Source organism: Petaurus breviceps, unplaced genomic scaffold (genome assembly GCF_028583685.1).
Source record: "Petaurus breviceps papuanus isolate PSGF00001 unplaced genomic scaffold, PetGlider_PUasm1.0 186, whole genome shotgun sequence".
Lineage (NCBI taxonomy): Eukaryota > Metazoa > Chordata > Mammalia > Diprotodontia > Petauridae > Petaurus > Petaurus breviceps.
This window is the reverse complement of record NW_027185798.1, coordinates 55,380,481-55,403,994: the sequence shown is the minus strand read 5'-3', so window position 1 is coordinate 55,403,994 and position 23,514 is coordinate 55,380,481. Positions and strand designations below refer to the sequence as shown.

At 35.5% G+C, this 23,514-nt stretch overlaps 1 protein-coding gene across 1 annotated transcript in view; it reads right to left on the bottom strand.

Moving 5' to 3' along the window:
- Positions 1 to 23,514, bottom strand: part of COL11A1 (collagen type XI alpha 1 chain) — a 301,954-nt gene that overhangs the window by 229,949 nt on the left and 48,491 nt on the right. Inside the window, exons 3-4 of the mRNA XM_069090512.1 lie at positions 20,451 to 20,664; positions 16,821 to 16,983 (exon numbers count right to left, since the gene is read on the bottom strand). Of these exons, the coding sequence (XP_068946613.1) occupies positions 16,821 to 16,983; positions 20,451 to 20,664 (377 nt within the window). The remainder of the gene's footprint in view (positions 1 to 16,820; positions 16,984 to 20,450; positions 20,665 to 23,514) is intronic.

Here is a 23,514-nt window from a genome sequence, read left to right as displayed (position 1 = left end):
GTTTAGTTCTTTCCCACTATCTCAGGCTGCCTCATTTTTGTTTGTTTACAGTTTTTAAAACTAAAAAAAAAAAAAGATCAGTTGGCCCCCAAATGTTTGGACTGGAAATAGAATGCATTTATTAAAATATTTTACAAGGGCATTAAGATTTTGAGGAAGATTCTAAAGATGTCAGCAATTTATGCATATACGTATACAGAACTGGAAATTGTGGGAGATGGGACTTGCCAACCCCTTTATTTTACAGTTGAGGCAAGAGAGGCTCATGGACTTGCACCAATCCACACGGATCAAAAATGGCAGAGTCAAGATGAGAGCCCAATCTCTAGAGGTGGCCCTCACTCCACTGTGCCCTACTGTTCAGCAACAGATGTTTTTGTAGATGGCGTTCATTTATTAATCTTTGTATGCAAAAATTAAGTGAGATGCATAGTTTGTTTCCACTTGACACGGATAATTCAGACAAATGTTGTTAAGGTATAAAGTTTTAGTAAAAGGCAAAATTTAGGTATTTCATCCTCACTTTTTCCTATCATTGTGAAGTTGAAAGATAATTGGACTGGAAGTTAGGAGACTTGGGTTGTCAGAGGTAATTCAATGCTGAGTATCAGTGTGGCAACTTAACTTCTTTAAAACTCAGTTTTCTTATCTATAAAACTAGATTATTGGACTAGATGAAATGTTTCCTTCAAACTAGAATGCTCTATAGAGATAGTGCCAAGACTTGTTATTTCTTTGACACAGGGGACTCTGAAATGAGTAAACTGTTTCTGCCAAAACATATTCTCTATGATGACACAGTATCAGAGAGTTGCCGAGAACACAGAGAGTTTAGGTTACTTGCCCAGGATGGTAACAAAGTCAGTATGTGTCAAAGACAGGACTTGAACCCAGGTCTTTTGGCCCTTGAGGTAAGCTCTCTATCCTCTATGCTGGACTGAATTTAATATCCTATGATTCTATGAAATTGGAATAATACTAAGTTTCTCATTAGACCAACAGGAAAAGATAAGTTATTTATGGATAACATAATTTCATGTGATTTTAGCCCAATTAAATTAATATTCAAAGCAATATCTAAATTGTTAGGCTAAAAAGGCATTTGTGGACTCATCTATGGAATTTGCTCAGAATTCTATTTCTCACAAGTTTGTCTAGAAAAGATTTCTTCTTCGAACTTCGAAATAATTTCTGATACCCAATAATTTCCTATAAGATGTTCCTCAATGCTGTTTATATTTATAGACATTCTGTCAGGTATAAATAAGGGCATTTAATTTCTTGAAATCTAAATACCTTTTATTTAGTCTTTGATCCAGGTTTTGTTTCAAAATGTTTGTTTCTGTTCTCCAAAGAGCACTTTTCCATTCCAAAGTTTCCTGACTGTCTGCCAATGAGTCACTCAGTTAAATTCACAAACACACTTTTCTAACAGGCTGTCAATGAATCATTTTCTCACCCTATATTATCTCAACCATCTCTCCAAATCCTGATAGATAGACTAGGTAGGTTGTTTCCTTCTCTTGGCTTAATTTCACCTAGGAAATTATTAAAATATCAAAAAGGGATACCATTCATTCCTTTGATCATAAAAATAGAATATGATTTTCAATATATTTTATTTATTCGATATATTCAATATATTATTATTTACCTCAAAAGGTAATAGAATGATGCTATTCTAACAATGCAATTAGGCATTTTATAAAATAAAAGTTTCTTTCCAATAAAATAAAAACAATTCAAGAATTACTTTGTTTTAAACTTCAGGATTTTTTTTAAATCAATAAGATATTCTAGGAAATTTTATCTCACTTCCCTCTTCTCTAAAGCCTTGCTTAAAAAATAAACAGACTATACTTTGCCAACATTAGAAATATGATTTCTGAAGATGAGCCAAAACACTTTTTAAAAAAACCTGAATATATAAACACACAGAATCTATCTATATATTGATAGATAGACACACACATTCACCTAATATGCCTTTAGGGTGAATTATGTTTGCATGTGTCATATAACTTAGAGAACGGTTTAGCTTACCCATGTTGACCTCTGATAAAAAAACAACTTACGAGCAGAAAGGAGACTGAATCCACAAAGATGCATGCATGTGTACATGTATGTGTGCAAGTATAACTACATGTATATACATATGTTTATGTGTGTTCATGTGTACACATACACACCAAAAAGGGGATTCCAAAGTTTAAATAGTTTAAAACTGCACTAAGATCTTTTGGAACCCCAAGCAAAGACCCATATCCTTTTTGTGGTCCAGGCAATCACATATAGAAATTCCTTTATAGTGACAATTGCGTTTTTTTTCCTTTTACCATATAACAAATCACCATAAAGCAAAATGGCTGTTAACATATGACAGCTCACAGAAATAACTGTATATTTGGGAATAAGTAAGCAGCTTGTTTCACGAGTAGGAAGTTGCTCTCTCACATTATGAGAAACAATATAGTGTACTGGAGGAAAAAAAATGTGGATCTAAGACAAAAATAACAACTACAAGAAAAACAACAATGAAGCCCTGGGCTCTAACATTAGCCTTACATTTGTACCTACATGAATTTATGCAAATAACTTCAACTTTTGGGACCCTTTTTTTTTCCACTGGTGACTTCTACAGTCCCTCTTGGCCATTGTTCCATGGCTCAATTTTTGATAGAGCCATGCAAGAAGAGAATAGAGGAAAAGACTTCCTAGAATTTTCTCCAAGCATAGAATTTCTTAGTTACACTTCTGCTCTGAGAATTCTCTACTACATTATAACATTCACTTTTCTGATGGTAGATATCATAAATTTTTCTCCTTCCTGGTACTTCTAAAAATTATCTTTGTTCTAGTTATATGCTTTGCTCTGAGAGCCAGAAAAGACCTTAGTTCATCTACCCAACTCATTTGGTCTAAAGATGAGGGTTACGTGACTTGCCCATGGCCACACAATGGCAGAATACAGGTCCTCTGAATCCAAATCCAACCCCCTCTTTCTGTATACACTGCCTATCTTCATCTGTTTCTTATTATACATTTCCCTTCTGAAATTAGTAACATCCTATTAAGTTCCACAAAACACGAGTGTGATGCTATAAAGAGGGATATTAAGAATTTAGATGGGAAATAAATATCAGGAGCAGACAAACTGTAATTGGAAAACATGCTATTTTCAAGGGAATGTCAGTCACAAAATGACAATCTTAAACACGGAAAATTTCAGAAAAGATGTGTTTATGAACATTTATATTTTGTAAAACATGACATGAGCTAAAGTCTAAGAAAAATTAAATAGATTGTCAACTACTGGCCTTATGTCAATGATTAAAGTGGAGATATTTACATTTAAAAAATACTTCAGAGTTTTCTTAAACTTTACTCCTCCATTTGCACTCAGCTGGAAGCCAGTTGGTGGCATAAGTGAGAGAGCACTGGGCCTAGAGTCAGGAGGTCCTGAATTCAATTCTGATCTCACTCACGTGTTCAGTCATTTCAGTCACATACAACCTTTCATGAGCTTATTTGGGGTTTTCTTGGAAAAGAAATTGGAGTGGCTTGCCATTTTTTCTCCAGCTCATTTTACAGATGAGGAAACTAGAGCAAACAAGGTTAAGTGACTAGACCCAGGGTCACATAGGATCACAGCAAGTTAAGTACCAGAGGTTGGATTTGAACTCAGGTTTTCCTGAATCCAGGCCCAACACTCTATCCACTGCATTACCTAGTTTCAAAAAAATCTATTCATCCACATGCTATTTTCATATGCCAATCTAAAAATGGAAAAATTGATCCTGACCAAGTACAGAAAAAAAGATTATCTCTGTTTAGTTTCGTTCTTGCACAATTAGTTTCATTCAGGATAAAAATGGATTAGTAGTGATAGTTTAAAATGAGAAGTTACAGCTATGTAGTCAAAAGAGGTTGACAACTTGATCATTTAGTATAGTGACTAAAGAGGCCAGAGATGTCTTAAGGGGAGTCAATAGAATATAATTAGCCATTTATCTCCTCTTCTTGTCAAAGTCCAATGGTGCTATGATATATAACTTAGGAGTAAGTAATACCAGCACCATTTCAGCAAAGAGTATTTTGAAAAGTTGAATCATAACATCACACAGGTAAAGAGTTGAGGAAAAAAGAATCAGTAGCTAGCATTACAATAATATTTTAAAGCTTTGCAAAGCCTTCTACATATATTATCTCATTTCATCCTCATAACAACCCTACGAGGTATATGCTATCATCATCCTGGTTTTACAGATGAGGAAACTGAGGCTGAGAGAGGGTAGGAGCAATTAGTTGGTGGAGTCAATAGAGAACTGGGCCTGAAGACAGGGAGATCTGAATTCAAATCCAGCTTCAGATACTAGTCATATGACCCTGAGCAAGTCACTTAATCTGTTTGCTTCAGTTTCACCAGTTGAAAAATGAAGATAATATAGACCAACCAATCCTAGAATTGTGAGAATCAAATAAGATTATAATTTTAAAGTATGTAGCACTTGAGACAGGACTTGAACTCAGGTCTTCCTGAGTTCAAGTCTAATAGCCTATGCTACCAAGTTTGCTACCAGATAGCCAAGGCTATTTTACTCTCAAACACACCTGCCTGATGCTTGGACCAGAGACTGCATGGCTTTCCAAACAGAGTGCTCACCTTGGAGTTTTTAAAAACCTATGTTCAAATCTCATCTAGCTATTTCTGAGAATACCACCTAGAGTGTCATGTGATGAGCAGGGAGATTTGCATTTTTGAGGGAATTTCTAAATCAGTGAGATCACAGAATCATTTGAGATTGTCTGAGAGATTAAATCCCATAATTTATTCACAGTGTAACCGTGGCCTATTCATTTAACCCTTCCAGGCCTCAGTTTCCTTAACAAAGAAATAGACACAATTATCTTTAGCGTTTGCCTCATAAGGGCGGCCATTAGGTTCAAATAAGCTAATGTATATTAAGTGTTTTTCAATACTTATAACACTACATTAGTGGGATAGCTGGGTGACATAGTGAATAGAGCACCAGCCCTGGAGTCAGGAGAACCTGAGTTCAAATCCGGCCTCAGACACTTAACACTTACTAGCCATGTGACCTTGGGCAAATCACTTAACCCCAATAACCCTGTCTTCCCCCTCCCAAAAAAAAATAAAAAAACACTACATTAGTGATGGCTATTATAATACTACTACTAATAATAATCACATTTATACAGTACTTCAAATTTTGTAGAGAATTTCATGTGTATTGTCACATTGAGTTCTCACAATACCCCTGTGACATAGGTACCATTATTATCTCCATTTTGCAAATGACAAAAGAAAGGATAAGAGAGTTTAAGTGACTTACCCAGGGTCACACAGCTAGTAAGAATCTAAGGCAATATTTGAATTAAGGTCTTTTTGATTTCAAGTTCATTGTTCTATCCACTGACACTGAGCTGTTTGCACTTCCTCATGTCATTTTAAAAGTATACTCCTCCCAAAAAATAAAATGTCACGGGCTATGTAATATGAGATGGAAACTAAAACTTATTCCAGTCACAAAATTTTTCACAGGAGAGTAGGCCACAAGGCTACATATTACCAAATGCATATGTTTTAACAAAAGACAAAGTACCAAACAATAGAGCCCATCCCAAGCATAAACTGCCCTTTGTTCACTCCTGTATTGGCATTAGGATGTTCTCCTGTACAAAACAACAGATTTACATTTGGGGACTTCTAAAATTTTGCTCTTAAGGATGGTAAACCATAAGCCCTAGGAGTTTTAACTTGGGGCTCATTGGAATAATGACCATAGCTTTGAAGCAACAATTGATAGTTTTACCTAATTACATACAATCAAAAGGAGGGACACTGGTTAGAAGCCCTGGAGAAAAGAAAGCTTAATGACTGAACACCAAATTAGAGCCATCAATCTTAAGTAATATATTACTAAAACACTGAGTTGAAATTAAATGGCTTGCTTTATGGTCTTCTGTCAAAACTGTTGTCTTGGACCTAAGGGAAATGGGGTAGCTGGGGAAAAATCAATTTTCAAAACTACACTGCAAGTCATAGAAATGTTGCTGTTCTCAGTGCTGAACATTTATGATCTAAATTAAGTGCCTGTGCATAGCTATGTTTCTTTTCTAATGAGTCATGTAACCATCTTCCGTCCCTTCTCAGCAATGAGGGCCAACTGTATTATAAAATGGGGGTTTGAATTCCAATGGAAAATGTAGGTTGCTATTTATATTACTTTTGTTATAATCCTAGGAAAACAGGCTAAGCAAGATAAAAATTACATAAAGTACTTTCTCTGTATATACTCCCTTCTGACTATGTTATCTTATTTCTTTTTTTTTTTTTAAATCAATTGGGGTTAAGTAACTTGCTCAAGGTTACATGGCCAGTTATTTATGGGTGTGGTGCTAAGTATCAGAGCCTGGATTCGATCCCAGGTCATCCCAACTCTGGGGCTGGTGCTCTTACTCACTGAGCCACCTGGCTACCCCTATGTTATCTTATTTCAGTTAGACACTTACTGATCTCTCAACACACACTAACTGGTTTTAGGCTAGAGACAATCCTTCTATAAGAAGGAATCCATACATCTTTGTCTTACCCTTTGTTGGGTTATTTCACTAACAGGATCATAGTATCTTAGAGGCTGAAAGGGACCTTAGAAGCTATCTAGTATCTATCTGGTCCTCAAATCTGAAGGATGGATCTCTATTACAATATCCACCAAAAATGGTTACCCAACCTCTGATTTAACAGTTCTAATAATGAAGAACTCAAACTCTCAAACCTCAACAGACAACTTATTTTTGAATAACTTTAATTGTTTTTTAATTAAATATAAAGCTGAAATCTGTCCCCTTGTAACTTCTATTCATTGGCCTTGACTTAAGTCTATCCCATTTGGCCAAAATGACAGGTCTTTAGATATCTGAAGGCACTAATCTTTTGTCCCTTAAATTTTCTTGTCTCTCAGTCAAATATTTCTAGTTCTTTCCACCAAGCCTTATGGGACATGGTTTTTAGTGCCATCACTATCTTAAACCCTCTCTGTTGGTCAACAAACCATACTGAATTGAATGACTAAATCTTTTGGCCACAGCTCAGATTAGGCTTGAGACCCATCATCAAGGGCCCTGTAAAAAACCTCCTTAAGAAAGGGAGAAGAGTTATTTTAATGGAAAAATGTATATACAAGTACTCAATAAACACAAAGATTATCTACAGAAGTGAGATAATTGTCTAAATGTGACAATTTTCTGAATCAGAAAGATGCATGCTAGATCATACAAGATCCCGTTCAATTATCCAGAGAATTGTCGAAGTTTTCTGTTGTCTTGTTTTCTATTTTGCTTAAGCGATGGGGACTTAACCGCACATACAACTAAAATCTCTGGCCTTTCTTCTGCATAACCCAGAAAAAAAAGAAGTGATTTGGTCATTTCCCTCAAATATTGATATTAATAAATATTTATAAGATAGTGGGTAGGTAAATATCTCAAACATATCTCTAATTATTAAACAGATTTGACACTTTGGTTAGGAAATATGACTTGAAAACAAATATTTTTTCTTAAAAAATTAATATCTGAGGTATCTATGTAAACATATATATGTACTTATATAAGCATATGTGTGTGTATGTGTTCTTGTTGAAAAGCAAAATTGTTCTTTAATTGCCTTCCTGTCTCTATTGCTAGAAGTATTCCAGGAGGCTATATACAGAAGGGGCACATAATCATTGAAAATAGGTAATCATCATCGTTCAGTCATTTCAGCTGTGACTAACTCTTAATGACCCCCATCTGAAGTTTTCTTCACGAAGATACTGGAATTGTTTGCCATTTCCTTCTCCAGCAATCTCATTGTTATTAAACCAAAAAGTCAGGTTTGGACTTTATTCATATTTTGAGTAAGCAAAATCTGCATTGGATAGTATTTAACAACAACAAAAAAAGCTCTTAATTCAAACCCATGAGAAACTACTATAATAATGTGAAAGACTTCTGGATAAAGTGTTCTAGAATGTTAATTTTTCATCTACTTAGGAAAAATATTCAACCCCCAAAACTTCTCACTCAGGTTTGGAGAGGAAAAAAAGGGCAAATCTTTCTCACCCAACTTGCTATTACCTCTTATGTCTCAAATAACAATTCTCAAAAATGGACACTTACTAAAAGTATAACCATTTGTCACAAAGCTATTTGGCTCTGTATCACAGCATACACGACACTGAGGATATTTGAGGTGTGAAGGCTACCTTTCATCCGGTATTTAGGGAATGTCTCTTTCTGTTAACAAGACACTAGACAATAATTTGTTATAGTTAATTAATACCAGGCCTTGACCTTCCATGTACCTGACATTCTCACTGTGGTTAAGCATCTGCTCAAATACAGTGAAAATGATATGTTCCTAACTGATGTTAAAGAGAGAAACACTTGCTCAAAATGGAGAAGACTACCCCAGTTAATCAATCAATCAACAAGCATTTATTAAGCATCTGTTATGTGCTAAGGACTCAGGGTTGCAAAGATAATCAAAGAGCTTACATTCTAATGATACTACATGCTTATATATAATACATACAAAACAGCTAAAAGATAAGCTTACAGGGAAGGTGCTAGAAGTGGGTTGGATCAAGAAAGACATTATGCAGAAGGTAAGCTGAAGCTTGAAGGAAATGTGGAATTTCAAGAAGGGGGAGAAGATTTTAAAAGGACATTCCAGGAATGATAAATATCTAGTCCACTATAGAGAAGAGATGGAATATCTTGTTTAAGAACCATAAAATAGTCTAGTTGGGGGACAATAGAGTGTATGGATGGGAACATTTTCTAAGAATACTAGAAAGAGAGGATGGGAACATACTGAAGAACTTTAAATGTCAAACAGAGGCATTTATATGTGATCAGAGGCAACAGGAAGCCACTGGAATTTATTGAGGGTGCTGGGAAATTGTAAGACCTAGACTTTAGGAAAATTACCTTGGTGGCTATGTGGAGGATATATTATAGTGGAAAGAGATATGTTGCAGAGAGACCAACTACAAGGCTTTTATAACACTCTAGATGAGCTGGGATAGTGGCAAGGTGAATAACACGGCATTTCTTCCAAAGGTCATAGTAGTCAGAGTATCTTAGAAAACAAGAAAGAGGGAACACCACTGATACCAGTGTTGGAAAACTAGCTATGATTTGTGTAGATTGTAGATTTTACATAAGGTCAGAGAAAGGAAGGACCTACGTGAGCTTTTCATGGGTGACTAAGAGGAATGAATCTCTCAGAATGTCCATCATATGTGGCAAGGAAATGTTCTCCTTATCATTCTCCATTTGGGAATCTTGTTAGGGAAGTGATGTTGCCTTTATCCCTCAGGTATTGTACATGTGTTTCTGTTTTGTTGGCGATGATGTTGAGGCTATAAATACAATGTGTATGTGGGGGGGGGGGAGGTCTCGTCGATCTAGCTGATCCCTGAAGCTCTTTCTCACTTTAAGTTTATATGATTTTTTGGAATGCTGTGAAAAAGAATTCCTGGATTACATGGGAGGGAGGTGTCCCACATGACTTTTAAGACTTTAACTCAAAATTTTCAAGGTTCTACAATTATCTCAATAATATTGTATAAAATATAAATTAGAATGAAGTTTTTTAAAACTGTTCAATCATTGTAAAAGATTAATTAGTTAAAAAAAAGTAAAAAATAGAACAAAGAGAAGAAATCATTGAAATGAGAATATACTCATGTATTTAAAAATAATTACCGTCCCTGTGGAACAAATGTTCATTTTATATTTTCCAAGCTTCTAAGTGAATGCAAAAGGAAGGAGTCAAGGAATAAGCATTTCTATATTGCCTTCTATGTGCTTAAGTAAGATCCTCACAACAGCCCTAAGGCAGATGCTATTATTATCACCACTTTAAAGTAGAAGAATTGAGGTAAAAAGAGGTTAAGCAACTTATCCAGGGTCGTGCAGCTAATGAATGTCTGAACCACATTTGAACTCAGGTCTTCCTGAATCCAGATGAACACTCTATCTAATGCATCAACAGATGCCTTGACAAAAACTGGATTCATTTAATAAATTTGCTACTGTGTTAACTATTGTGGATTGCTTTAAATATTAAAACTCCCTAGCCTTTAACAGTGTCCAAATAAACAGTTGAGGGGCAGAATCAACATGGCAGACTAAGAGCAGCAACTTGTTTGAGTTCTCCCACAAACCCCTCCAAATAACTGTAAAAAAAATGACTCTAAACAAATTCTAGAACAAAATAACCCACAAAATGAGAGAGTAAAGCAAATCTCCAGTCCCAGACAACCTGGAATGATGACAGGAAGGGTATATCACACCGGGCTGGGAGCAGAGCACAGTCCAGTGTGGGCTGCACCAACACAGACAGGGCTAGAGCAGGTCTCATGGGACTGAGTCACTGTAGTTGTGTTGGTTTCCAGGCTTCTTGACCCACAAACACCAGAGACAGCATAGAAAGTCAGTAGGAAAACTCTGTGGGACTTGGGTGAAAGAGGAGTTCTGTCTGACTGGGATCTGGCCCCAGCCTTGGGATGGTGGAGGTGGTGGTGGCAGCAGAGGTGGCAGCAGCAGCTCCTTCTGGAACTCTGGGCCCACAGACTGTGGGAGATTGAGTGGCTGATACAAAACCCCTGAAGCCTAGGACCAACAGGGCTGGTATACCCAGCCCCACCCCCACCTTCACTGGAAGCAGAGTCTGATCCTGACAAAGAGCTAGAAAGTCAAGTATTTTGCTTGGATGATGAGCAAAAAGCATTAAAAAGTCAGACTATAGAATCTTACTTTCGTGGCAAAGAAGATCAAAACATACAACCAGAAGAAGACAACAAAGTCAAAGCTACTGCATCAAAAGCCTCCAAGAAAAATATGAATTGGTCACAGGCCATGAAAGACGTCAAAAAGGATTTTAAAGGTGGTGCAATGAATGGAGCAGGGGTAACCAGGTGGCACAGTGAATAGAGCACTGGCCCTGGAGTCAGGAGGACTTAAGTTCAAATCTGGCCTCAGACACGTAACACAAAAACTAACCATGTGACCTTGGGCAAGTCATTTAACCCCAATTGCCCTCCAAAAAAACAAAAATAAAGAATTTTAAAAATCAAGAGTAGAGGAAAAATTAGGAAGAGAAATGAGAATGATGCAAGAAAATCATTAAGCACAAGTCAACAGCTTGCTAAAGGAGACCCAAAAATACACTGAAGAAAATAACACCTTAAGAAATAGACTAACCCAAATGGCAAAAGAGGTCCAAAAACCCAATGAGGAGAAGAATATCTTAAAAAAGTAGAATTGGCCAAATGGAAAAAGAAGTCCAAAAGCTCAGTAAAGAAAATAATTCATTCAAAATTAAAATGGAGCAAATGGAAGCTAATGACTTTATGAGAAATCAAGAAATTAAAAAACAGAACCAAAAGAATGAAAAAATGGAAGACAATGTGAAATATCTCCCTGGAAAAAACACTGACCTGGAAAATAGATCCAGCAGAGATAATTTAAAAAATTATTGGACTACCTGAAAGCCACAATCAAAAAAAGAGCCCAGACACAATCTTTCAAGAAATTATCTAGGAAAACTGCCCTGATATTCTAGAACCAGAGGGTAAAATAGAAATTGAAAGAATCCACCAATCACCTCTTGAAAGAGATCCCAAAAGGAAAACTCCTAGGAATACCAAATTCTATAGTTCCCAGGTAAAGGAGAAACTATTGCAAGCAGCCAGAAAAAAAAAAAAAACAATTTGAGTATTATGGAAATACAATCAGGATAACACAAGATCTAGAAGCTTCTACATTAAGGGATTGAAGGGCTTGGAATATGATATTCTGGAGGTGAGAGAAGCTAGGATTAAAACCAAGAATCACTTACCCAGCAAAACTGAGTATAACACTTCCAGTGGGGGAAATGGAAATTCAAAGAAATAGAGGATTTCAAGCATTCTTACTGAAAAGACCAGAGCTGAATAGGAAATCTGACTTTCAAATATAAGAATCAAGAGAAACATGAAAAGGTAAACAGGAAAGAGAAATCATAAGGGACTTATCAAGTTGAACTGTTTACATTCCTACATGGAAAGATGATATACGTAAGTCATGAGAACTTTCTCAATATTAGGATAGTTGGAGGAAATATACACACACATATTAAGGTGTGAGAGAGGAATATATTGGGAGGAGAAAGGGAGAGATAAAATGGGGTAAATTATGTCACATAAAAGAGGCAAGAAAAGAACATCACAATGGAGGGGAAGGGGGGGGAGGTGAGACAGAATGGATGAACCTTACTCTCATCAGATTTGACTGAAAGAGGGAATAACATTCTCACTTCAAATGGGTATCTTACCCTACAGGAAAGTAAAGTGGAAGGGGATTGGGGGAGGCGGGAGAGCATGATAGAGGGGAGGGAAGATTGGAGGAGGGGATAGTCAGAAGCAAATACTTTGGAAAAGGGACAGGGTCAAAGGAGGAAACAGAATAAGTGGGGGTGGGTTAGTCTTTTGCAACATGACTATTATGGAAGTGTTTTGCATGTATATTGAATGTATAACCTATATTGAATTGTTTGCCTTCTCAATGAGGGTGGGTGGGGAGGAAAGAAGGGAGAGAATGTGGAAATCAAAGTTTAAAAAAAATGTTAAAAATAGTTTTTACCTGCAACTGGGAAATAAGATATACAGGCAATGGAGTATAGAAATCTATCTTGGCCAACAAGAAAGTAAGGTGGAAGGAGAAAAGGGGGGTGTGATAGAAGGGAGGGCAAACTGGGGGAAGGGGTAATCAGAATGAACACCATTTTGGGAGGGAGAAGAGAAATGGGGAGAAAAATTGGAACTCAAAATCTTGTGGAAATGAATGCTGAAAACTAAAAATAAATTAATTTAAAAAATAAACAGTTGAGATTACTTCACAGTTTAGAATGTAATTCATTTTGGTGTCATTGGAAAATGTCCTTCAAGATAGAAATGAACTATTCTTTCAAATACACAAATAAATTTGAAAATGTTTTCTTTTTTCCATTTAAAAGAAGCCTCAATGCTCAGAATAAGTTTGACAAGTATTGCCATGAAATATATGGGAAAGCTGACATGATGAAGATTTATTTTTTTTTTATTCTGTGGTCTGAAAGTTGATACTGTAATCAACAAACACAGATGTTTTCATCACATTTTGTTCAACTATATACTGTCAGCCACAAATATTTATTTTGAAAACAATTCAATTTTGATTACACTTAAGACACATACCCACTTTCCAAAGACTATATTCTGGGTCCTAGTATGTATCTTCCCTAATGTAATTACCAAAAGAAAGAATTTCAAAGGGGTCTCCAGAGAGATACTAAGAAAAACGGACCTAATGAAAGTTAGGTTTTAGTAATTCTTTGAAAATGCAGATTAAAATGCATCACAATAGTATGAAATCATCTGAGAGGTGGATGAAATAAACTTTTAGCTGATTACTTAAGATATAATTTTGTCCTTCACAGTGGGTCCTCATTACCAAATTTTAATTTCAATGGTTTGAATTTGAACTTCATCCCTTTGACCCTCATTTCTGCATCCAGGGTTGATTCTTTAGTATCCAATATAAATTTGTTAATGTCACAGAATCAGTAAGCATCATATAGTATTCTTGGGCTCTTGATGCTGTCCATACATTTACTTTGATCATTAAAACTAAGCCACAAAATGAACCCAATGAATCAGTTTCATGACAAGCTTCTATTTTTCATTAAGGGAAAAACACGTAGGTTTACACATAATCATTTTTCATTTTAAAACTTTATTTGCAACCACTTCTTATCTTGATTATAAAAAGCAATTTGGAGAAGTGCTTAACTTAATAGATTTATAACCACTAACTGATCTCTGAGGCTTCAAGTACAAATGATTTATATAATACGCCTCCAAAATCCTCTCCTTCTTAGAAAGCACATTGGCCCTGGGAATTGTATATTGCCATCAGGTTCAAATCCATTTCACTTCCTGGATCTGTTTCACTACCTACAGATCTGAAAAGAACATGGGAATGAAAAAGAAAAAGTTTATAGGGATCAAGAGATAAAAGTATCTTGGAAAATGTAGTAACAGTAATGAAACTAAAAAAGTCATGCCATCACTAAAAGAAAAGCAAATTTTGTCACAAATATGTTATTCGAGACTTTAAAAGGTTGAAGGTATAGTCACTGTGCTATTATAATCATCATCATTATTATTATCATTATTAAAAATTAGGCCACTAAAAAAGAATTAGGCCACTATAGTGACATAAAACTGCTGCTTTCACGTTTCTGATTTAAATACATTTGCTGTTCTGCATGCCACACTATGTAATTTAGAAAGGAGCAAACAAATTCCTAAAGAGGCGGGAAAAAATCAAGCCAATCATGAGTATAGTTATGGACAGTACAAAAGATGAAACTTTTCTGCTTACACAGAGATGATTAAAAGATATACATATATACATACATGTGTATGTATATGTGTGTATATATATGTATTCATGTGTGTGTTTATGTGTGTATGGAGGGAGTTGGGAAGTTGGGGAAATGGTGATATTTTTCATAAATGGCATCATTTTTTGGTATGATCTAGTATTTGGTTTAACTGGTACCACTGCTCTCCTCCATTACATTTGACAATTATAAGTAAATGTCCTCTTACCTGTTATTAGACTTTAAAATGATTTTTAAATCAATTTCTAACTGAAAAGACTAGATTAATTTAAAAAGATGATACTATGCCATATCGAGTCCTATTACTAGGAAGGCAGTATGTAGTAGCATAATGGAAAAAGTATGGGTTTTAGAGTGAAAAGGCTAGGACTCAAATGTCAGTTCTGCCACATACAACCTGCATAACTCTGGAAAAGTCATCTCTATTTCTCTGCACTATAGTTTTCTCACCTATAAATGAGTGGATTGGATATAATAACTTCCAAGGTTCCTTCCAGATAAAAATCTGTAATTCCATTGGGAACAAATTATACATTCTTTGAAGGAAGGAACTGTTATATCTCCGTGTGTCTCCCAGAGCACATACTAAAAGGTATTGGGCATAATATGTCACTAACAAATGCATTGTCCCCCTCAATAGAGATCTTCAAAAAACAAAAACAAAACTAGATGACCATTTTCTAAGCATGTTTAAGGGGAGATTTTGGTTCAGATGTGAGTTGAGAGCACCTCTGAGGTATCATCCATATCTGAAATTTAATAATATATAACTTATACAGATATGTGTATGCTGATATATTGTTGAATGATTGCAATGGGTTAAAATTTTAAGATTATTTCTAGTCTAGAAAAGTGCTAAGTTTGATAGGGCCTTTCATTTATGAACTCAAGCTATCTAAAGTGTCACAGAAGGGTTGTAATGACACTGAAGTGTTTATGAGCACTCCCTTAAAAAGGAAAATACTAGGTCCCTACTGGAAGTTCATGAACATCTAAGGCCTCACTGGAACAACATTTCTGTGTGCAGCACTTTATAACATATATGTATGAACTGACATGCTTTTTCAAACTGCTACATAACTGAAAACAGTCAAACTTTCTAGGGAAAAATGTTAGATTATTGACAACAAACTGGGTACCTTTGATTCAGTAATATACATGTACAATTCAATAATACTATGAGCAATAAACATTAGGCAACTGATTCTCTCAGAAGTATATCCCCTTTGCTTTCTAGCATATATGCTTATTTGATTTACACTAAATTAATCAAAAATTAATCAAAAAAATTGAGAAATCCAAGCTGTCCTCTGTTTTGCTCACATAGAAAACTGACTCCCATCTCTAGACCAGCACTGGCTGTTTTCCATCTGGGGAGTGTATTCTCTCCTTACACAATCCCTCTCTTCCTTCCAGACATGAAGCAGGACCACTATCAACATGAAGTCTTTCTTGATCCCCCAAAACATTAGTGCCTTCCCTCCCAAGAGACTTCAAATTTAAGTACTTTGTACTGATTTTTGTTTGATCTCTTTATATTTGTCCTATCTATATACATATATGATATATATCACATATATGTATAAATACTTATTGTCTCCCCCCTTAGAATGTAAATTTGTTGAGAGTTAGGACTATTTCAATCATTGCATTTGTATTCCCAGTGCCTGTCATAGAGCTTGTAGTAAGCACTTAACAAATATTAGCTTTTTATGATAAAAATATTAAAAATCATTGGATGTGGTCTTTGAAAAGTGAGAGGAAGACTTTTGCTAAGGCATCCTGTTGGTACTGCCCTTAAAACTCTTCAGTCATTTCGTCATTACCAGAAAAATAAGAGAAAGTGATCTTATTAGAATGAAAACAAATAGGTTTGCCATGTGCAAGATGATCTCTGCTTTAACTTGGAGCAGGCCACAAAGAAAGCACAGAAATGCAGAGTCTTTGCCTTGTCCGTTTCTCTAAGGTAATCTCCTAAAGAAGGAAATGAGGAAAATCTCTTTTTCTCCAAAGAAAGTAACACAAAGTACTAAGAGAAAACCATTTGGCCCTCCCAAGAGAATAGCACTTCTGTGCTCCAATCACCCAATCTGCGTAACTGTTTTCGAGGCATTACAATTGTAGTGTCTAGTCATTCTCCTCCTGAGCAACAGGAAACACCATCACTACACACACCCACGGGGTCAGAAAGTAGGCCAGCTTTTCTTTGCTTTCCAAACTTCACCTTACCAAGTATCTAAGAGTTACTGTTATTAATCTTGCCAGGTCTTTAGGCTCATCCTCAAAGATATTTGGCTCAAATTAAGCATGACTTTTTTACCTCAAAAACTTCTTCATCTAAAATCCTCGTTCCAAACACTGTGATCCCATTGGTGTCGACAACGGCTTTATCACTTCTCTGGAGTGGTTTAGTTGTTTTCTTCTTGCAGTCAACAATCATAGTCACCGTTTTTTTCTCCACGCTGATAGCAATCCGATGCCACCTTGAAAAGCAGCACAATTCTTTTATGATCTTTAAAGATGATTTAAAGAGCTCCAAAGTGATTTATTTGGAAATTACAAATGATTGACCTTGACTTGAAGTTATGCACAATTAAAACTCATTTTACTTTTTTTTTTAAGAAGCTTTATCATTCAATTGGACCAACATAGGGACTTATTGGGTAACCATAAATGATGCTTGTTTTCCAACTTCCTGGAATAAGAATGCTGTACACCTGCCAATGACCCCTCCTGACCACAGCTGTATTATTATGCTGCCCTGTCTAGAACTATGGACTCTGAAGGACATGAGAGAAATGCAAGTTATGCAGGAGATTTAATTGTCTAGGTTGTTGAATAATTACCAGTCTTTTATTTTACTTTGTGTTGAAGAGACAAAGACTTTATCTCATCCTGTCTAGATGTGGGTGATTGATAGAGAATGGGGAGGGGGGGGAATCCAGGGTAAGTAATAGGTTCCATGTATTTAAATGATTGCAAAGAAAGTGGAATTCCACTTGTTGGGGTGGGGGGAGTCTATAGCCAAGGTCCCCAGAGGGTGACTATAAAAGGGTGTGTCTATTAGTTGAATAATTTATTCCATCTGAAGCAACCAAACAATGTAACCCTTAAAGACAGTGTGCGCCTATCTTTAGTCCATATTTATTCTGAGTCTTCTTGCTTCATTTTTCCAGTTCAATTTCAAAACAGTAATAGATCACTATTGAGCTACTGTGGGAAGGTTCCAAGTTTAAGACACAATAACTTTCCTTCTTTCCAGAGCTGGCAAGAAGTGGGAACGCTAAAAAAGCAGCATATTCAACCCATGTGTGGAGGAAGAGCTTCAAATCACCCTACAGCTACTGGCTCCAGCTAATTCGGGGACGGTGATGACAGACTCAGGGGGGGAGACATGTCCAAACCTTTTGGCAACATACATACCCTAACCATACACTATAATGATGAATTTTTATTAAGAATATCTGGTACTAATAGAAACCATGTGAGTGAAGCTGCTCACTTGGATTTTTTTTAATGCCACTAGCCCTCCCTCTGGTTGAGACTTTATATTTTTCCATGCAAAAGGTGCTTGATTGATATTCCAGAAGTATCTAGGATTTGATCCATGAAATAAGCACAGAAAAGTTAGAAGACTGTTATAAGGCCTAGCTCATGTGACCTGGCATTAGTACTGCCAAAGGCAAAGTATGTTTCCATAGACACTCATTCTAATTTCTCTGAAGGCACACTCTAGTGAAATAGCCTGTTTCTTTGTACCTCCCTCTATACTTTCACATTATAACTTGCATCTTAGTGATTTATGGATATGTCTTGTTATCACCAGAAGACTGGCCATGACATTATGAATATGCTTTTTTTTCTGCCATAACCAGTCTTGAAGATAGCTTGCTTTCTGTATTGGGGAGACAAATATTCACAGAAATGAAATACTGAAAGGTGCAAATTATACCTAGTTCATTAGAATACACACTTTCTGCAGGAAGGAACATCATTTCATTCTCCTTTGTGTTCCTACAATGTAGTTTTTTGAGCATAGTACTTCATAAGTATTTGTGAATGAATGAACGAATTTATTCTGAATTAGGGTGGGAGTTTGCTTAGCTTGACTTGAACAAAGATTTATTTAGGCAAATACCCACAGTGTAAACCTGAAATGTATGCCTTTTTTGACACATCATTTCTGATATTTTATACCTGCACTTTTATTGAATAGAAAATAATAAATATTTCCTATTTTGGAGTGACTTAACATTATTAAAAGAGGGTTAGGATAAACTCTATAAAATAATTAGTTTTCTGAAGTTAATCTGTTAACTCAAATAATAGTGAAATTTAATAAGTATAATAAACATAATACACTTATACATACACACATATACATAATAAACATGTAATAATACAATTAACATATAACATGATACAAACATAAGCATAAAGAAAGGCCTTATAGTAACATTTGTATTCATAAATATGAACACATTTTTCAGCATTTCCACATGATGTCTGATTATTACATGTAATGATTTTACATCAAAAATTGATTTAGTTTAACATTATCTTGTATGAAATAATTATTTTGAAAAAAATAATTATTGATTAGTTGATTTTGAGTACTATTTCAATGAATAACTATTTTCTGTGAAATTAATTTGTGTGAAATTAACACTGACTCAGCTAGCCCACAAGTTATCTGAGTGGCATCTTGGGAAAAAAAATACATGCAAGTCTTAAGAATGGAGATAAAATTTTGCTTAATATTCAAGTCATAATGAGTAAAACTATGACTCATACTTCTGTTTTTAGCCTTATAATGTCAAGACTTACTGTTTCTTTAAGCTTTAATCCTTAATAAACCCAGCAACTAGAACAGGGCCTGACATGTAGTAGCATGTCATATACTTGCTGATTGATTAGTTGATTGATGACTGTCTTGGCTAAACGCAAGCATATGAATATCAACATAAGGAACTAAGCCACTTAGCTCTAAATTCCCTGGGATTATGCTTCTTTAACTCATGACATTTTCCATCTTGCTGCTATTGCCCCAAGGAGTGGCCTTTCCACCTTTTGCTCTGAGAACTTATATGCACCAACACTAACATTGCATCTGAAAAGAACTTGTCAATCATTTATCCTATAGTTCTATTCAAGATACCTGTGACTTCCCAGACAAAGACAGCCTTCCTTAGTCACCACTCTCATGTATTTACTATATTTGCATTTTTGGATTTAAGATCTTTAAAGATTAGACCTTGGGACGGCTAGGTGTCGCAGTGAATAGAGTACTGGCCCTGGAGTCAGGAGGACCCAAGTTCAAATGCTACCTCAGACACTTAACACAAAACTTGCCATGTGACCTTGAACAAGTCACTTAACCCCAATTGCCCTACTTTCCTCTCTCCAAAAAACAATAAAAAAAAAAAAAGATTAGACCTGTCTTTTTTTTTAATCCCCAATGTTCAGCATAGTGCTTGGTGCATACAAAGTGCCTAATATTTTTCATTCATTCATTCAATCCACTAAACAGGTCTTACAGTTTTACATAAGGGACCCAGATTCAGGAAATATATTTTTGCCTCTTAGTACTTTACACACGCCCATATATCAAAGCAGGAATCAGTTAAGACACATATAATAATGTTTAAACATTAATTTTGGCATTGTCAATAGAGTACAAAATTCTTTTTTTCCCGTGACAATGAGGCAATAAATATGTTTTAATAATCCATGATAGCCAAGATTCAAAAATCTAAATCAAATAATTTCTTTGAAGAAGGTAAAGAATCTCACTGAATCATTTTTTATGTTCTTCTCAAAATCAAAAAATCAAATAAGATTCCAAATATTTTCAGTCAACTTAACAAGTATTTATTAACCACCTACTGTATGCCAAGCACTGTGCTTAGCCATGTTAAATAAAACATAAAACTTTGTTTATGATACTTACTTCCCATCAGCAATGTTGACAGTTCTGAAAAGAGGGTAGTCTTCTGGGGCAGGTTTTCCATGTTGATCTTCATAGAGGAAGACGGGGGACCTTCCAACCTCAACACCAATTTGCTGAATACCCTGCTCATTATAGATGGAGAAAAGGAAGGACTGGATTCCCTTTTTGGGCTTTACTGTAAATAATATTGAAAAATCTTGAGGAAACGTTCCACCTGATGAGAAAAGGAGGAAAAACGGTTACAACTTCTAATTAGATTTATCTAAGGAAAATTGAAAAGTAATTGCATTCTCTAGTTTTGCCAAATTCTTGACTGTAATAGACTATACAAATTCCCAAGTTAAATCAGATGCCAGTGATATGCATATTAGAATATTGATCAAAGAGAGGGGTTGGTTTTAGCTTTCATCCTATAAAATTACATTTTGTGCAGAGATCAAACTTCAAATCATTTATTTAAAAAAAATAATCATCAGGTTAAACTGAAGATCTATCAGGGAGGCTGAATCATAATACCAGTACAAGCTTAATAGATACTAAGAATTACAGTTATTATGGGTTGACTGAAAACTTCAAAGTTATTTTTGTTTTTCCTTTATTTTGGAAAGACTCAAGTTATTATTGCCTCAAAGTGGCAATTTAATGAGACCTAGTGAATTTATTCTTTATTATTTGAAAAAAAAGCAGACATAAATAACATATTTTAAAATCCTTTTCTATTTCTTGAATGAATGAAAAAAAGCATTTGTTATGGGAATGGGAATCTGAAGATCTTCCCTGCCCCTAGGCCCCTTGATAGGCTTCGGTGACTCTGAGAACCTTCCCTGTCCCCTAATGGGCTGAATATGGTCACCTGGAGGCTGTGGTGGGAGGCTTGTTCTTTAGGAACACCCACACCTTGTTACTTTGTGATAATGGGTCATGAGAGTTGTGATGGTCTCTTAAGCAGGAGAAGGCTATATTCATGCTGATGTTTTCCTTTGGGGCTCACTTTGGGAAGAGTTTTGTGATTTGACTAGATGAGACTCTGGGCAGCCACTGACCCCCCCACTTCCACCCCACCCCCCTTTGAAAACCCAGATGTTGGTGCTTCCCTCTCTGGTAACTGACTAGGTATGGATGTAATGGTCAGACAGTGGGAAGCTCTATTTGTTGATCTATTTCCCTGTCTGCTTGTAACTTCTGTTTGTATTCTCTGAAGTTCAGGATGCTGACTTTTTCCCCTGAACTAGGTAAATGATATATGTTTGTTTGATTAAAGTAAGATTGCTAACCCGTTTTGAGTTGCTTTCCTTTGGAGAAGCAGATCTAAGAACATTGACAGCCATCCTGGGTATACTAGGGTGCTTGCTGCTACAGCATTGACTTAGCATTTATGATGGGCCAGGATGGGGATACAAATATGTTTACAAGCCATTGCCTGAATTAGAGGAGCTTGTTTTCTAACAGGGTAAGACAACACATTTAGGAAGTCTTGGGGAGGAAGCTTTTTTTCTTCAGAAAATTAAGGGGACACTAGATGGTCATAAAGTAACTGATTGGTATGTCTTCTGCAAAATGGTAGTATTGATGTGATTACTGTTTCCATAGTTGGAGTTGGAAAACAAGGGAATAGGAAGGAAGAGAAAGGGCATGTTTCTAGCAGGATAATGGCATAAGGTTGACTATGGAGCATGATTTTGCATCTGAGCAGGGCTAGATATGGTGATCTCTCACCAATGAGAAGATCAAGACCTTAATATAAGAATCTCAGTGTTGCTGTTCAAGTTGGTGATATAGACTTAATAAATTGCTGGAAGTTTTGTTTGCTTTTTAATGTTAGGGAAGTTTGTGATGATAAAGTGTTAACTTCTGAATCTTCAATATTACATAAATTTAAAAATTTATTCACAAACACCTAAGCATTGGTCATTTTCTATAATTTTTTGGGGAAAAATATTCCTGCATACAAGAGTTCCCGTGTTATGCTAGGAAGTTTCAGAGGCATAGCCAGTCAATTACAAATCTGAGATAATAGTTTAAAATGGAACTCTGAACTCTACGCCATGATACACCATACCATATGGATATTTTATATATTTTCTACATCTCTCAGTTTTACAAATAGAAAGCAAATGCCTCTCTTGCCTCATTCTTGTTAGGGCTCTGGTGAATTATAATTTCATAATAGAGTTTTCTAAACCAGATATGGAAAATTTCTAACAGTTTTTAAAAATACAATAATTTTAAGATCCTAACTTAGAAAGACCATTAGCGTATAGAAGGGAAAGTGCCAGACTTGCAACCAGGAGAGACAAATCTCTGGATCTTATATCTGACATATATTGACATATGTAATTATGTCAAGCATTCCATTCCTTCAAGCATCAGTGTTGTCATTTGAAAAACAGGGATAATAATTTGTAGTACTTAGCTTGGAGTAGGATTGTGAGAATCACAAGATTATAGATTTAGAGTGAGAAGAGGCTTTAGAAGTTCATCACCCTGAATCCCCTCATTTTATAGAAGAGGAAATGGAGTCACATAGAAATGAAATGATTTGTTCAAGGTCAAACTGCCAGTTTCAGAGACAGGTTTTCCACCTCCCTAAATTCAATACCTTACTAACTGAACATAATGTCTCTGTGAATGAGATAAAATGAGAAAATGTTATTTAGCACTTTGAAAGCCTGAAAATACTGTATGTGACAATCATTACTATTTTTCAAATCAGCATACTCATTTTTTTTTACTCATGTTAGTATTAATAATCAAGAATATTTGAACTAATTATAACATGTTGTTCAGTATAAGAAAATCCATATTGCTTCATGGTAGTCCATTAAGCCAAAGGTATTTTGGAGACCCATGATTGCCTTTTCTGCCATCAATATCAGGGAGCTGTGGAATACTCTCAGATCCCCTTAATAAATCTTTTAAATCTATCACTCATGAAATTTAGCCGAACTTCCTTGTAGCATATTTATGTTTTAGCCTCTATTACTGCACACAGAATCCTTTTAGTTTATCATCATGTATATACTATTTCCTTTTGTTTGTTCTAAAATCCTTTTTAAAGTTTTAC